Genomic DNA, 16,620 nt, shown 5'->3' on the forward strand with positions numbered 1-16,620 from the left:
CATAAAGCTAGTGAAATGCAGTGATTTTATACGCAGTAAAGCTCATCCCCACCCCTCCCCCAAGCTTATCAGTCCCAAGGCAGTTTATAGCTGAACCATCCTGGTACTGGGAGGAGGAGGAGGAGAAGTTTGTCAAATGCGCCCTTGCAAACAGGATGACGGGCTAGAGGAAAACTTAAAAAGTCAAGGGGAAAAAAAAAACGCCACCAAATGAGAGCATTTGGAAGAAAAAGAAAAAAAATCCAAACAGAAAGGTCATCATTTCTCTCTCAGCCTGCTTCCAGCATATAGTATTCTTCCAGGGGTACCTTTTACTAAGCCGCGTTGGCGTTTTTAGCACACGCAGCATTTTAGCGCGTGCTACGCGGCTAGAACTAACGCCAGCTCAACGGTGACGTTAAGGTCTAGCGCGTGCGGCAATTTAGCACGCGCTATTCCGCACGTTAAAGCCCTAACGCGACTTAGTAAAAGGAGCCCAAAGTGGCTGATGTGAGGCGGACAGTGGAGGAGAGCGTGCACGTCTGTCTGACACTAACTTCCTATTGTAAAACCCAGAACAGCCCAGGAAGGTCTTTCCTGCGCTAGAAAACAAGTTACATCTTCATCTCTTGTCCATTTCCCAAGTTCTAATTATATGTTTTTCTGTTGTATGCTGAAAGCCTATTAATTTTTTTTTTTTTTTTTTAAATACCTCAATTCTGTATAAATAATTGTGCCTTTCTGCTTATTACCAGTCTATTTCTTGTAATCTGCATTGGCCTTCCAAGGTAAATGCAGAATATAAATACTGGAACTCGTATTAGGAAGGTAAGGAAGGGTAAGGGTGATGATGCATTTGATATGGTACAGCCGAAGCGGTTTCCACATTGTATACAGGTAACCTTAGCAAAGGCCACACGCACAACCTAGTTCTAATCCATTATCCAAAGCTACAATTGTGTGTTATGTTACACTAACAGATGGTTACTAGTCACCTTGTTTAAGTGAGGTTTTCTCACACTATGCTTATTGGACTTGCCCTGGATAAGTTGGACCCCAAGCCATTAGAACTACTAATGCTCTCCACTCTAGCAATAGCGCGGTCTCCTGTGAAACCACCGGATTGGACCACAATGAAGAAAGCTATCCCAACCCCATGGTGTGATTAATCAAGCACTTGTCTTAGGTAGGGGATCTTTAGATTTGTTATTTAACACTGCACTCCAAGATATTTCAGTGCTTCCTTCAGGGTTTTCTCGTTTGTTGGAGTCGAATGTCACTGGGGCTTCTATTTATACCTATGTGAGTGAAGCAAGATAGGTGGGGCAAGCAGTTGGTTAGGATATGCAGGTACTGATATTCCTACGAGGCCTTCATGTGTACGTCAACTAATTTCATAGCACACCAACAACAGTGTGACAATACATGAGAAGTTATCTGCTATGCACGTTAATTTTGTATCTAGCACGTTAATTTTGTATCTAGAGAATACATCAGAGATGGCTTATGTAACCTACTACTCTGTACAGTCCTGAACACTTTACAACCATGAGACAGATTTTGAAGCAGATATCAAGCACATAACTAGATTCTTTTTTGGTGTCTCCTCATCTAGAGCATATGGGGACAGTATGTTAACCCCCATCAGGCAGACAGCTTGATCGAGTCCAGTTTTGCCTCCTTGCAAGGCAAAAATTGTACTTTGGTTTCTTTAGGAAAATCAGAATAATAAAACTGCTCTTCCGTGGTGGAAAACCAGAACTAAATCTATCTGTTCCGCTGACCTGGGCGTCAGGTGGCAACCCTGGTTTCTCCATATTGCATGCAGTACCAAAGCCTCTGTATTATGTAAGTTGACCAGTAACCCGTCCTGAGCTCTTTGGGGGGGGGGGGGGGGGGGGAATGGGAGAGAAAATTAATTAAATAAATAAATACTGGGTCCTCTGGCATTTTCCTATTTATTTTATGTCCCTGATTGAAATGTGTAGATCACAAAGAATAATCTGATGGAAAAGGGAACAGTTAAAACTGTTAGCCTATGATTCTGAACCTCACCTCATCTATTCTCTCCAAGGTCAATACCATCCATTCCCAAGAGCCCCTGTGCTTGACTTCTGCCCTCCTGACCTTTGACATTATTTTCATCCCTACCACTTCTGTCAGAAGGCTATTCCATTCAACCACGCTTTCTTTGAAGAAATATTTTCTTAAATTAAACCCAGCTCTGCCCCCTTTCACATTCATCCGAAGACCCCTCATTCTAGAGCAGGAGTAGGGAACTCCGGTCCTCGAGAGCCGTATTCCAGTCGGGTTTTCAGGATTTCCCCAATGAATATGCACTAAAGGCAGTGCATGCAAATAGATCTCATGCATAGGGGAAATCCTGAAATCCCGACTGGAATACGGCTCTCGAGGACCAGAGTTCCCTACCCCTGCCCTAGAGCTTCCTTACCATTGATGGAGGCCCCCTCCTCTGCACTTACTCCTTGGGAAAGGAAGCAGTGAAAAATCTACAATCCTAAAGCACATTTAGAATCTAGAATTTCCCCAAATGAAATTTTTAATCAGACACCCTAAATACAGATCCTGTCCCTATACAATACTTGAAAAATTCCCCCAACTCACAACACGTCAAGCATGATTACCAAACACCCTGTCCCACCTCCCGTCTCTTCTCATCTATCCCCTGAGCAATGTGGCTCTCAAAGTAACCCAGAATTGGGAATATTTGCAATATTTATTTATTTACCCCCTCCTTTTTACTAAACCGCAATAGCGGTTATTAGCGCAGGAAACTGAACTGAATGTTCCATGTTGCTCCCAACGCTCAAAGAGATCCTATGAGAATCAGGAGCAGCACGACTCCCTATGCTAATAACCACTATCGCGGTTTAGTAAAAATGCGGGGGGGAGGAGGGGGGCATTTATTTAATACATTTATATACTACCTAATATCTAAGCAATTTCCAATATCAAACATTCCTAATATATTTGTCATATAACACATAGACATAAAATCAACACCCACTATCTTCTCATCCATATATGGTGGCTGTATACCTAGAGCAACATGGGAAATTTTCATTCGCATTACATATAGGCATCAGTTGTGTCTTTAGTAACTTCTTGAAGTTAGTACGGTCTGTGCATAATCTCAGATGTCCTGGTAAATTATTCCGCAGATGTACACCAGCAATACAAAACATTTTTGTTTTTGAAATCACATATCACAATCCCATTTTCATAATTGCTGTTAATCTCATACCTCCCTCAGATCTCAATGTCTTTCCAGGTCTATAGATCTCCCACAATGCGCCAAAGCATGCTGGGGCCAAACTACATAAGACCTGGTGGACCACAGACAAAACTTTACTGTACCCTCCCTGTTTTATTGGTAACCATGAAGTTGTTTCAGAACAGGCAAAATATGCGCTGTTGATCAACCTGGCATCGTTTAAGACTTATTGCCCTTTAAGTCAAGGTTAAGGCACTTTCTACTAAACTGCTGATCTTTGCTTGTACAAACTATTGCTGATCTCATGTGTTTTTTGTTATGTATGTTTTTTGCCTGTAACCCGCCCCGAAGAAGGGTGGGATATAAATAAAGTTAGCATACCAGCCCTGGACATGCTCCTTGAATTTATCACCTCCTCCAGAACATCGCCCCTAGTTTTCATCAATTTGTCTACTGATTCTGATGATGCCAGGCCTTAAAAGGGCCCAGGACATATAGACACACTGAACCTCAGTTTCTCCAGATTTATTAGTCATTTGTTATCCTGCTCATTGGTAGATTTTCTGGGTGGCTTACGATCTACATAAAATTGAATAGGATTAGTGGATCACATATTCCTTGCCTGATGCATGCAATTTTCTCCAATGCACAACAATCTCACAGCAGACAAGGGAGTGTTAGGGAGGTAAAATTCCTAGACATAATAAACGACTGCTTTTTGGAGCAACTAGTCCAGGAACTGAGAAGAGGGGTAACTATTTTAGATTCGGTCCTTAGTGGAATGCAGGGCACAGTACGGGAGGTAACTGTGTTGGGTCCACTGGGAAACTGTGATCATAATACGGTCAAATCTGAGCTGATATCTGAAGTGACGTTCCTAAAGAAATCTACTGTAGCGGCCTTTAATTTTTGAAAGGGCGACTACGATAAAATGAGGAAAATGGTTAAAAAGAAGCTAACAGAATTGGTGGCAAAGGTTAGGACTATAAACCAGGCTTGGATGTTATTTAAAAATACCATCATGGAAGCCCAGACTAGATGTATTCCACGTATTAAAAAAGGTGGAAAGAAAACGACAGTCGGAATTGTTATAAGGTGACATGAAAGAGGCCATTAGAGCCAAAAACATTTTTAAAGACTGGAAAAAAAATCCACATGAAAAAAATAAGAAGAGTACTGGCAAATTAGATGCAAAGTATTGATAAAGCTAAAAATATGAGGAGAAACTTGCCAAAGAGGCAAAAACTCATAGTAACAATTTTTTAGGTACATCAATAGCAGAAAATCTGTGGGATCATCGGATGATCAAGGAGCAAAAAAGGTGCTCAGGGAGAATGAGGCCATAGCGGAGAGACTGAATTAATTCTTTGCTTCTGTCTTTAGGGAAGATATAAGAGATCTATCTGAGCAGGAAATGGTTTTCAAGGGTGATGATGTGGAGGAACTGAAAGAAATCTCGGTGAACATGGAAGATGTACTATGCCAAATCAACAAGTTAGAGTGATAAATCACCTGGACTGGATAGTATACAGCCCAGGGTTCTAAAAGAATTCAAACATAAAATTGCTGATCTGTAACCTGTCGCTAAAATCATCTGTAGTACCTGAAGATTGAAGGTTGGCCAGTTGTACACTGATTTTTAAAAAGGGTTCCAGGGGAGAACTGGGAAATTACAGACCGGTAAGCCTGACTTCAGTGCCAGCCAAAATAGTGGGAACAATTATACAAAATAAAATTATGGAACATGTAGACACACACAATTTAATGGGACAGAGTCAGCATGGGTTCGGCCAAGGAAAGTCCTGCCTCACCAATCTGGTTGACATCTTTGAAGGTGTGAATAAACATGTGATGGAGAAGGGTAAATAGTGGAGTGCTGCAGGGATATGTACTGGGACCAGTGGCTTTAATTGGCATAGTAACTGACCGTGTCATTTAAAACCAATTAAAAACTCATTAATGGCCGGTGTCCATTTTTGCAGACGTCACCAATTTAGGCACTGTTTACAGAATCCGGCCCTTGATGCACTATATATAGCAGGGGTGTCCAACCTGCGGCCCCGTGAAGTATTTTGTGCGGCCCCAGTCGAGGGCGATGCAGCGTTTTCTTCTGCTGCTCCCGGGTGTCTACTGTCTTGCCGGCTCCCTCCTCTGTCTTGCTGCAGCATTTGTGTGGCCCCAGAAAAATTTTTTTCAGCCAATGCGGCCCAGGGAAGACAAAAAGTTGGACACCCCTGCACTATAGCGTGAACTAAGACATCTATCTTTCAGTGCAAAGTGATCTCTGGTACCTTCAAAGTAGCACAGCCTGGAACAGATTATCACTCTCCACAACACTGAAAGATAAAAGTCACATCAGCCCCTGAGCATTGTGTGTATACTCTGTGTAATTATTCAGATTCTGCAATTACATGAAAAAGGGGGTTTGCACATAATAATATTTAAACACAGATGGGCCAATATTCAGAGCGATTGAAGCAGGCACAAAGCTTTCCTGCCCGCTTAAATTGCTTCCGGATGCCTAAGAGAGGATATCCTGTGACACTTAACTGGAAAGCGCTGCTGAACATCCCCACGGATCGCCAACTAAAAAAGTGAGCCGGTCAGGGGTGGCCCTGGGAAGAAGCTCAAAAGCTATCCTAAATCTGGCCGCTTCGCTATGCGGGTGCCGACATTGGGCTGTTACCCATTTAACTTTTTTTCTGTACAAAAACCCTTTCCCAACCCCACCGTGGGCCTCAGTAACACCCTCCCCCTCTGTGAAGAGCCAAGGCCCCCCCGCCCACTATCAAACCCTATGCCCTCCCCATGAGATCCAAGTAGGTTCCCCCAAGCCTACCTGTGTACTCGGTGTGTGTACTTGGTGGTCCAACAGGGGTTTTGGGGGGCAGGAGAGTGGACTCCTCGCTCTTGTCACCCAAAATGGTTGCCGCAACCTCTCATAGCAGCTAGGGGGGAGAGATAAAGGGGGAATTTGGCACTTCACAGGGGTTGGAAGGGGGATTTTGTAGAGAAAAAAAAGTTATGCGGTTCCTGCCCGATATTCAGCTGGGGCTGAATAATTTGCTTAAGCAGGACTGGTTTATAAGCACTGGCAACCTGCCCTTTCATACTTAGCCCCGATATTCAGTACTGGTGCCTGGACATGGCCTGGCACTGAATATCAGGGGCTAATTCAGCTGGCAATGGATCAGCATTTACAAAAACGCTGAACGCCGGCTGCTGAATATCGGGGGAAGAATGTAAGGTTAACAATATTACCATTCTTGAACAATAGGTGACTTAGTTCACAGACCATCATACCTGCGCTCCCCAAACACAATAAATAGTCTGGGAATGGTGCTACCATTTGGGTTTTGGCTACTGTGGAAAACAGGATACTGGGCTAGCTGGACCATTATTCCGACTATTTATAATACAAAAGAGTGGAAATACACATTTTCAATGTTAATATTTCCTATGCATGATTTTTTTTTTTTTAAGCTTTCTAGAGCTTCAATACAGTCCAAGTAGGATTGTTTTTAGCGGCAAGTTTCAAGTTTATTGTTGACTTATTGAATCGCTTAATTTAATTTGCTAAGCGATTTACAGATAAAAAATAGATACATCAGATTAATTATAAAAGGATACATAAAATTTAACACATTATCATACAGAATAATAAATAAAGTCATACAAACTAACAGACACATTGTTTGATTAGCTGATATACTTCACACGCTGAGATATCTAGACCCCCTGAGGCAGGCGGTTCTCCCCACCGAAACCCAGTTCCGCATAGAGTCAACTTTTTGTTATCTCCACCAAACCTGGTTGGAATTTACAAGGCCATTGTTGTGACCCCAGTACTTTGCTGACTTTGTGTAATTGTCCGTGGGGATTCTATTCCCTTGTGGTTCAAGCAGAAATTATAGAGAATGACACGGTGACAAAATTCATCACCGTTCCCGTCCCCGCGGATAACCACGGGAAACCATCTTCACGTCATTCTTTAAGGAGAGAGGGAAGAATCAGAGTATGAATGGCCACAACCACTGACCCGCAAGCTTTGCTTTGAAGAATGCTGGTGTAGAAGGACTGAGGTTGAAATAGACACTACAGAATGACAGTCTCTGGTATCCTAGCAGATATTGTGATGTCATAATGCCTCATTCCACCAGTGCCTAAGAGCCAATCACATCAGTGATGTCACAATGGCTTCATTATCCTTGGCTCACATAAGAATGAGAGTATGAATGGCCACAACCACTGACCCACAAGCTTTGCTTTGAAGAATGCTGGTGTAGAAGGACCGAGGTTGAAATAGACACTAGAAAATGACATGGGATTATTTCCCGCGGTTATCCACGAGGATGGGAACGGTGATGAATTTTGTTACCGTGTCATTCTCTAGCATAAAACATACAGAGAGTAATTCTACAACAAGCTGCCCGGGATAAGATGGAAAAAGGCACCAAATGTGCTATTTTATAAAGAAAAGTAGATGCCTACTTATCTTTATATTGACATTTACACCAAAATTTGTTTTTTATAATTACTGTATTTTATAATCTGCGCTCTGCCCATGCTCTTCCCACCAAGACACATATTTTTAATAACTAGTTAGTATTCTGTAAGAGGTATGTAGACGATTATATAGCCCAAAGTGGAAAGTACTTTACAATGTAAAGTACAAATCCCCTTATAGGAATAGACCATAGGAACTGCAAAGCTTTGCAGAATGAAAATCCAGTGCAAACCCGTTTCAACCAGTCTCTTAGCAAATGTGATAAAAATAGATGCCTGAATCCCACTGGTCCCTCGAAAATTGGATCCTTCCAACAGTCTGCTTAAAGATCTCTAAGAACATATCTCAAGGAGCTGCTAAAATAGCTCAAGACTTAAAAATCAAAGAAAAATAAGTTTTCCGATACACCAGTGTTCATAGTTCAACGTGTAGAGAGTATCCAGAACCTGCAGTCCAATACGGCCGATTAGGGGTTTAATAATAATCTGCGTCTCATCAACTCTTCTGCTTGGAATATGATGCAATCACTTCCAAAAACTGTTTAATAAAAATAGAAATCGATAAGAATCTAATCATGTCCAGCCCATATCTATCTGGGCTCAGGTTAATGAGTGGCTTTGCAGTTCCACAAAATAACACCAAATATATATTTGGGAAAGGCTCTGGTGTATTACCAGTGAACAGAGCCCTGTAGTTATACAACAGACAGGTTGAAAAGCCCCTACCAATTAAGAACTTCTAGCCTCAGCACTCTGAGGTTGTGGGTTCAAACTCACGCTGCTCCTTGTGACCCTGGGTAAGTCACTTAATCCCCCCATTTTCCCAGGTGCATTAGATAGATCGTGAGCCCGTTGGGACAGACAGGGAAAAAATGTTTGAGTAAACCATTCTGAGCTCCCCTGAGAGAACGGTATAGAAAACTGAATAATTAAATAAAATAAATAGTTAAGAAAGCTGAATGGTGTCAGGTCAAAACCGCGGAAGACAAAGGCGCGCGCCGACAACTGAGCGCAGCGCGGAGGCGTGCGCTGAAGAAAATAACTGTTTTTAGGGGCTCCGACGGTGAGGGTGTGGGGGGGAACCCCCCCACTTTACTTTATACAGATCGTGCCGCGTTGTGGGGGCGTTGTGGGGGGTTGTAACCCCCCACATTTTACAGAAAACTTCACTTTTTCCCTAAAAACAGGGAAAAAGTTAAGTTTACAGTAAAATGAGGGGGGTTACAACCCCCCAAACCACCCACAAAGCTGCCGCGATCTGTATTAAGTAAAGTGGGGGGGGCTCCCCAACAAAAACCCCCGTCGGAGCCCCTAAAAACTGTCATTTTCTTCGGCGCGCGCCTCCATCTTGCGCTCAGTTGTCGGCGCGCGCCTTTGTCTTCCGCGGTTTTGTCTATGAACCAAGCTGAATGGTTAGGGAGAGGGACCCCATGTAAGGACGGCAGAAGCAAGATATTGATTTAGGAATCCGAGAGCCCTCAGGTCTCCCTGCCCCACAACAATTCTGCAGCAACTCCTGCGCAGACCCATGCAGTCTGTAAAAGCATGGAGTCAAACACCAGGAAAGGGAACAAGTTCCAAACACCCCAGAACACTGATTAAAACCTCCTAGGGTGTGTGATTCTTCTATGGAATGCTGCAGGAGCGAGTGCATCGCCTCAGGGAGCTGGGGGCTATCAATCAGACGGCTCTGCTCTCTGATGGTTGCATTCCAATCCAGCTCCCAGGCAGAGAGGTTGGAGTGAGCAGCAGGAAAAAAAAAAAAAAAGTTAACAGGCCGGGGTGAGAGGGAGGCCTGCAGAAAGGTACTCTGGTTCAAGGAGAGCAAAGCAGGCTGCAAAATCAACCCACTTGTCGGGCAACTTATCACTAAAAGCAGGTACTGCTTTCTGGTACAGATGAATATGCCTTGGGTGCTCAGGGAGCAGAGAACCAGGCACCCTGACATCCGAACCAGTGCAAGACTGGCTCTGCAATTCCGTACACAAGGATGTAATGTGCTCTAAATATTTTAACTAGTGCTATATAGGTTTAATGCATATTGAAATAAAATAAAATCAGCTATTTTGTTCTAGTGCAAGTTAAAACGAAACAGCACACTAAAATGCAACTAAACTCAATGAAACAAACAAAATTGTTCCATCTGCAGCCCCCAGTGCAGGAATACCAACAAAGACAATGCAGAGCAGCATTAAGGCAACCAAAGGTTTAGTATCATAGACATGAAAAGAAAGCATATGTTCTATGCACATAACAAAAAACATGGAAGGAGCAGCCAGCCTGAGCCAGGTTCTCACTGCTAGGATATAAAACCAAGGGCTAGATTCACTCCTGTTTGCGATCGTGCACCGACCCGATTTTCCTTCGACCTGATTCACTAACCTCTGATCCGTGCATGCAAATGAGGGGAAACGGAATGCAAAGTAAGGACGCAATTCACTAAACTAAAGAAGGCACACCGACTGGGCTGGCCGATCCAAAAGCAAGCGACTGGCGAGGACCAGTCATGTGAGCAAAAACCCTGCTCTCTGCCCTGACCCTCCTGCTCCGACTCTTTTATGCTGGCCGCCCTGCTCTCTGCCCAATGCTGGCCGCACTGCTCTCTGCTCAGATTATCCTGCTTGCTGCCCCGACTCTCTGTCGACTTCAGTAAAGCATCTCCTGCGATTCTGCTGCTTGCCGCCATCTCTTGCTTTCTGCCACGATTCTGCTGCTTGCCACCTCACTCTCTCTGCCCTAACTCTTGCTGGCCGCCCCGCTCTGTGCACCGACTCTCCTGCTTGCCGCCCCGCTCACTGCCCTGACTCTCCTGCTTGCCACCCTTCCCGGGCTCACGAGTAAAAAAGTTTTTAAAAAGCACGGACAGCAAACGCACGCCGCAGACCATCTACAGGCAAAGTAGATTGCGTATGCGTCAGGATTGCTCTCCAGCGTGCCTCTGATTGCCCCCATTTGCATGAGGGTGCGTTGTGGATCAGTCGGCCTGCCTCCGATCGCCCATAGATTGGGTAGGATCGGTGGGCTTAGTGAATCCAGCCCCAAGTTCACTTCAGGTTTGGCTCTTGATTTAGAGGTGTTGACCCATATGGTTTTTATATGAAATATGCAAAGCATATGCAAATTTGGCAGAATTAAGCTCTTGATAGGCCCCAGGCAAGCAAGTACATTGTCCCCTCCCTCCCGATCATGATATAAAACTCCAAAGGTGGTGCCCCACATGGTTGTGATTGCAGAGGGAAACCAGCAGAGAAAGCAGGAGGTAAGAAGCGCTGCCCGCTGTCTCCCTCTGCTGAATGGAGGACAAAAGAACAATGGGTAAACTCACTGGATCTGTGCAGGCAGTAGTGCAGGGGTAGGGAACTCCGGTCCTCGAGAGCCGTAGTCCAGTCGGGTTTTCAGGATTTCCCCAATGAATATGCATTGAAAGCAGTGAATGCAAATAGATCTCATGCATATTCATTGGGGAAATCCTGAAAACCCGACTGGAGTTGCCCACCCCTGGGTTATCCCTTCCTCTCCCAGCTCCGCCCTTCTTTCTGCCAGCAGCTGACTTACCAGCGCACATACAGTAGACTTTCAGTTATCCGGCATCCATAAGGATTGGTGGATGCCAGATAACTGTAGTTTCTGGTTGCTTGAGAGTTACTGTAAAAATAGTTTTGTCTCCCTTCCCACCTCACTCTATCATCCCTCCACCTCCACTTGTAAGTCCAGCATCTGTTCTTCCTTTCTTTCTCTCCCACTTTCTCTTCCCCCTTCCCCCTTCTCCCTCCACTCTCTCCCTTACCCGAAGCAGCAGAGCCGGTCCTGACAACCCCCTCCCTCCTTATGTTCCTGAAGCAGTAGAGCTGGCCCTAATTTAACCCCCTCGCTCCTCACATTCCCAAAGCAGCAGAGCCGATCCTGATACCAACCCCCCCCCCCTTTTCCCTCATCTGAAGCAGTAGCGGTAGCCGGTGAGCAGAGGAAACACAGGTAAACAGGCAGCTTCTGGTCAGCTCCAACAGGGCCTTACCTCTTCTGCTGATGCCTCTGTGGCTAGAGGGAGGGAGGTGTTAGGTGAGGAGCATGAAGACAATTTATTATTTTTTGCAGATAATTTTTTTTTTCTAGTTGGTTGAGAGTGCCGGTTAACTGAGAGTCTACAGTATCAGAAGGCTCATCTTAAAACATTTGGGCTTTATGTGTAGATTTAGTATAAAAGTACTTAACTTAAAAACGACATCCATAGGCTATCTGGCTTGTAACTCATATAAAGAGGGACATCGTTTTTAAGCTACCATAAGTACTTTTTTACGTTGAAATAACATCAATGATTGCACTGCCCTAATGCTGGTCCTGAATGGGGTTCATTTACATATATACTTTTTTTTTTATTTCAAAAATGTGTATATAACTTGTCCCCTCTCCCCCCAAATAAAAGAACCATCCTCACAGTTGAGCAGGTGTGAAATGTGTACGAGTGTTTTCCCTTTAAAAGAGGTGTAAAGTCTGCAGTAAAAAAAAAAATAAAAAAATTGCCTGCAGATATACCTTCTCTGAAAATCGTGCCCTTTCTGTTTATTTTCATCTCATTCCTTCACATTCTGAGGAAATTAAAATAAAAGGTCCCAATACAATCCAGGGTTCATAGACAACGGTGCGAAAGACAAAAGCGCGCGCCGCCGCACCACTCTAAATTACAGTTTTTAGGGGCTCCGACGGGGGGTTTTGTTGGGGAACCCCCCCAGTTTACTTAATAGACATCGCGCCGGCGTTATGGGGGGTTTGGGGGGTTGTAACCCTCCACATTTTACTGTAAACTGAACTTTTTCCCTAAAAAACAGGGAAAAAGTTAAGTTTTCACGCTTTTGACCTGACACCACAATCCACGCTCAGTACTTCTCCTTGTCGAACTACAAAACTGTTGCCTAAACAACCAAACTCTCGTGTCCCTTGCACGGCCTGCCAGACAGATCCAGCTCCTACTTAGTTCTACCATCACCGCTTACACAGAGCTACCCAGTTTCAAGAACAAGATATTAAGCTAGTCAACGGTCTCACGGTGAAGAACGTACGACGTGTCTAGCATGTACAAAACACGACAATCAGGCTTCTAAAAAGCCTCCATGCCTGCGATCCTGTCTCCCCGGCTCTAACGTCGGCTCACTGGCTACCCGCAGCCGAACCTTGTGTCCTCAACGGCCTGATGCTAGGGTTCAAATCCTTGCATGACATGGCGCCAGGCTATGTGACAGCAAAGCTTCCTCGATACATGCCGAACAGGTTCCTTCCACTCCCAGAATGAAATAGGCCTCAAAACGCCCCCCCTGGTCGTGCCCTTCAACTGCAAAACGCCAAATGACGTGCCCACTCAAACTTCATACCGAGCCGCTGGAATCGACTCCCCCCGCAAATCCCTTGAAGGACTCCTCAACTTTAGAAAAGCAATAAAAACAAACCTCTTTACCTAACTCTCCTGCCCACGAACGATGGATTACAAAGATATGTACTGTATATTGTTACTAGATCCCAGTTATGTGTCACATTAGGAAAACTTGTACTGGAAAACTTGCACTGTAAGGATAACTATGGCAAATTGTAACCTGTAAATTGGATATTATGTATATTAGTAATAGACCCCTAGTATATGTCAACATTTGAAAGGGTCCAGAGAAGAGCGACTAAAATGGTTAAGGGGCTGGAGGAGTTGCCGTACAGTGAGAGATTAGAGAAACTGGGCCTCTTCTCCCTTGAAAAGAGGAGACTGAGAGGGGACATGATCGAAACATTCAAGATAACAAAGGGAATAGACTTAGTAGATAAGGACAGGTTGTTCACCCTCTCCGAGGTGGAGAGAACGAGAGGGCACTCTCTAAAGTTAAAAGGGGATAGATTCCATACAAATGTAAGGAAGTTCTTCTTCACCCAGAAAGTGGTAGAAAACTGGAACGCTCTTCTAGAGGCTGTTATAGGGGGAAACACCCTCCAGGGATTCAAGACAATGTCAGACAAGTTCAAGCTGAACTGGAATGTACAAAGGTAAGGCTAGACTTAAGGAGGGCACTGGTCTTTGACCTAAGGGCTGCTGCATGAGCGGACTGCTGGGCACGATGGACCACTGGTCTGACCCCGCAGCGGCAATTCTTATGCTCTTAAGTTAGGATAAAAACTTGTATCGTAAACGTATACTGAAACGATGGCAAACCCAGTGCAAATCGTAACCTGTTAGCTGTATATTATGTATGTTTAACAGATAGCCCGTTCTGAGCTCTTTGGGGCAAATGGGATAGAAAACGAATTAAATAAATAAATAAATAAAGCCAGCTCGGGATTTCCGGCAATCCCACCCTGATCCAATGGGCAGAATCAAGGACTGCAAATATCTCACTGCTTGAAACCAGGACTGGTGAAAAAGTCTAGTTCCTGGAAATGGATAACTTACCAGTCGCCGATCTGCCTCAGCCTGTCAAAGCCTGCTTTCTAGCCCTAGAGCAGGGGGTGGGCAGTTCCGGTCCTCGAGGGCTGGAATCCAGTCGGATTTTCAGGATTTCCCCAATGAAGATGCATGAGATCTATTTGCATGCACTGATTTCAATGCGTATTCATTGGGGGAAATCCTGAAAACCCGACTGGATTCCGGCCCTCAAGGACCCGAGTGGCCCACCCCTGCCCTAGAGCTTCCCTTCCATTAAGAAAGGTGTCTGTCCAGATATATCAATACCACCGTTATATAAAAAAATATTTGATTGCATGATTGCCTTAGCTATCCACCATATTGTTTCCAATTGGAAAGACAATTCGAGGCTTAATTTTTACGAATGGTGGAATCAGAAAGTCTGAGGAAATAACATTCAAACAAAATAACATAGCCAGATTCACAAAACTTTGGACCCCTCTTGATGAATATGTAAGGACTCATTAAATACTAATTAACTTTACTTTGTATATTAACGATACTATATTTTGCATATTATTATGTATATTTTGGTATCTGCAGCTTATTGTTTTGTTTTATTCTTATAATTTTGTATTTGTAAAATTTCAATAAAATTTCAATTAAAAAAAAAGAAAGAAAGGTGTCTGTCCTCTTATACATATTTAGGCCCTGAAGTCTCATCTCATATGACATTCTTTTTTTTGCTGCTCTTGCCCAGGTAAACCTTTTTGGAAGTGTGATCTCCAGAACTGGACACAACAGTCTAACTTCCCCGTTTACTAAGCTGTGCTAGCAGCTGCCTCGCCGCCCTTTAAATCCCTATGGGCTTCGAGGCAGTCACCAGAGCGGCCCACGCTAAATGGCTTTGGAAGAGAGGCCCCTAAGCCAGGTCTTACCAAGGTCCTGCGTACAACATTATCGCCTCCGCTTTTCAGCTGGTTATGACTCTCTGGATCTGACCACCATCCTACCACCTTGTTTTCCTACCTTGAGAGCATCGGACACAATAGCGCTAAGGTTTCTCTCTGCTCCCTTGGATTTTTAGTGGATTGTCATTTACGTTGTGAAAGCAGGTGCTGTAAACTCTGCAATCCCCGAACGTCAACGAACTGCAAGATAGCACATTAACAATGACACAGCTGGAAACCCCCCCCCCCCCAGCTTTCAACCATATGCGGGCCTTTCCTCGAATACTTTTAGGGTAAACATTTTGGACATCGTATTCAAACTACGGAGGGCTTAAATTCATCAAGGCCGTCTCCCATGACGCAGCAGAAGTTTTACTGAACCAAGACATCGGACACCTTAAACAGCCAGTATCTCAGTCCAGCACAAAATAGGTCTTCTGTTTGGATTTGACCATGGCAGAGGATAGAAACGTCTGCCTCGTCTGACTGTTCTGAGTCACACACTGGATCCCTTGGACTGGGGGAAACTGGAAAGGCTTCTCCTCTGCTGTGTTAAGAAAAAAACACTAAATGAGAGTGAAGCAAAGCATTCAAGATAAGTGATTTGTGTTAAATCTAAAAAATGAAATATATATATATAAAAAAGTATGAATTGCTGATATAGTAAATTTTAAAGTGATATCGACAGCATAAAATATAATATAACATAAGATTAAAATTTATTTTGGAGGAATGATAGAATTATTTATGGAATAATTGAATTTTGAATTTTATTGTATATATATTTGATTCCTTCAATAAAATGTTTTAATTTAAGATTAATAAAGATAGGGGCCAGTGACCATCTGACACATAAAGCTTGTTGCTATGAAAGCTTATTGAGCGGAGGAGTGGTGTCGCTGAGGCCCAGAAGAAAATAATAAAGCTGGTTGCAAAGTTTGCTTTACTCAGAGAAAGAAAGTTGGCTGCAATGGAGAAAAAAAAGCTCGGCACATCTTGGAATCTGACGTTGTAGCTGTGGAAAACATGTGAACGGTGATCAGATGTCTCAAAACCCGCCAAGTTCACGCTTCTCCTTTCGTGTCCTCGATTCATCATGCAATCAGAAAAGAGCAGAGCCAGCAACCAAATATCAGAACCCCCCCCCCCCCCGTGAAAATCTGCGACTAAAATCCTGGGCGTTCACCTAGACAAACAGCTTTCCATGTCAACCCAAGTGGACCATGTCGTGCGCAAAGGGTTCAACACACTACGGAAACTCAGAGCCTTAAGAAAATACTTTGAACTAGCTTTTTTCTAAATTGACCCTACCCTTATGTACAAACCTTAAATGTTTGGTTTTTTTTTTTTTTTTTGTTTTTTCTTTTTTAATTAATTTTATAAATTGTATAAATTGTATTTCTCCCTTTTACCTACTTGTTTCAGTTTGTATTAACAGAACATAATGATTAGTCTGTATAATAGTTTTATTTGTATTTGTCATCCCTGGCTTTTACCTTGGCGTATTACCCTGGCGTATTACAATTATGTAATACGCATTGAAATATTGGATATTGCGTAAAATCAAAATTTAA

At 43.6% G+C, this 16,620-nt stretch overlaps 1 protein-coding gene across 3 annotated transcripts in view; it reads right to left on the reverse strand.

Annotated features, from left to right (window-relative positions):
- Positions 1–16,620, reverse strand: part of NFIA (nuclear factor I A) — a 661,499-nt gene that overhangs the window by 625,416 nt on the left and 19,463 nt on the right. Inside the window, exon 3 of one of the 3 annotated variants that reach the window (XM_033917102.1) lies at positions 7,497–8,258. The exons of the other annotated variants lie outside the window; for them this stretch is intronic. Within the exon in view, the coding sequence (XP_033772993.1) occupies positions 8,188–8,258 (71 nt within the window). The 3' untranslated portion in view covers positions 7,497–8,187. Of the gene's footprint in view, positions 1–7,496; positions 8,259–16,620 lie in introns of those variants that run through there. 3 annotated transcript variants of the gene reach the window in all.

The sequence above is a fragment of the Geotrypetes seraphini genome, chromosome 12 (genome assembly GCF_902459505.1).
Source record: "Geotrypetes seraphini chromosome 12, aGeoSer1.1, whole genome shotgun sequence".
Taxonomy (NCBI): domain Eukaryota; kingdom Metazoa; phylum Chordata; class Amphibia; order Gymnophiona; family Dermophiidae; genus Geotrypetes; species Geotrypetes seraphini.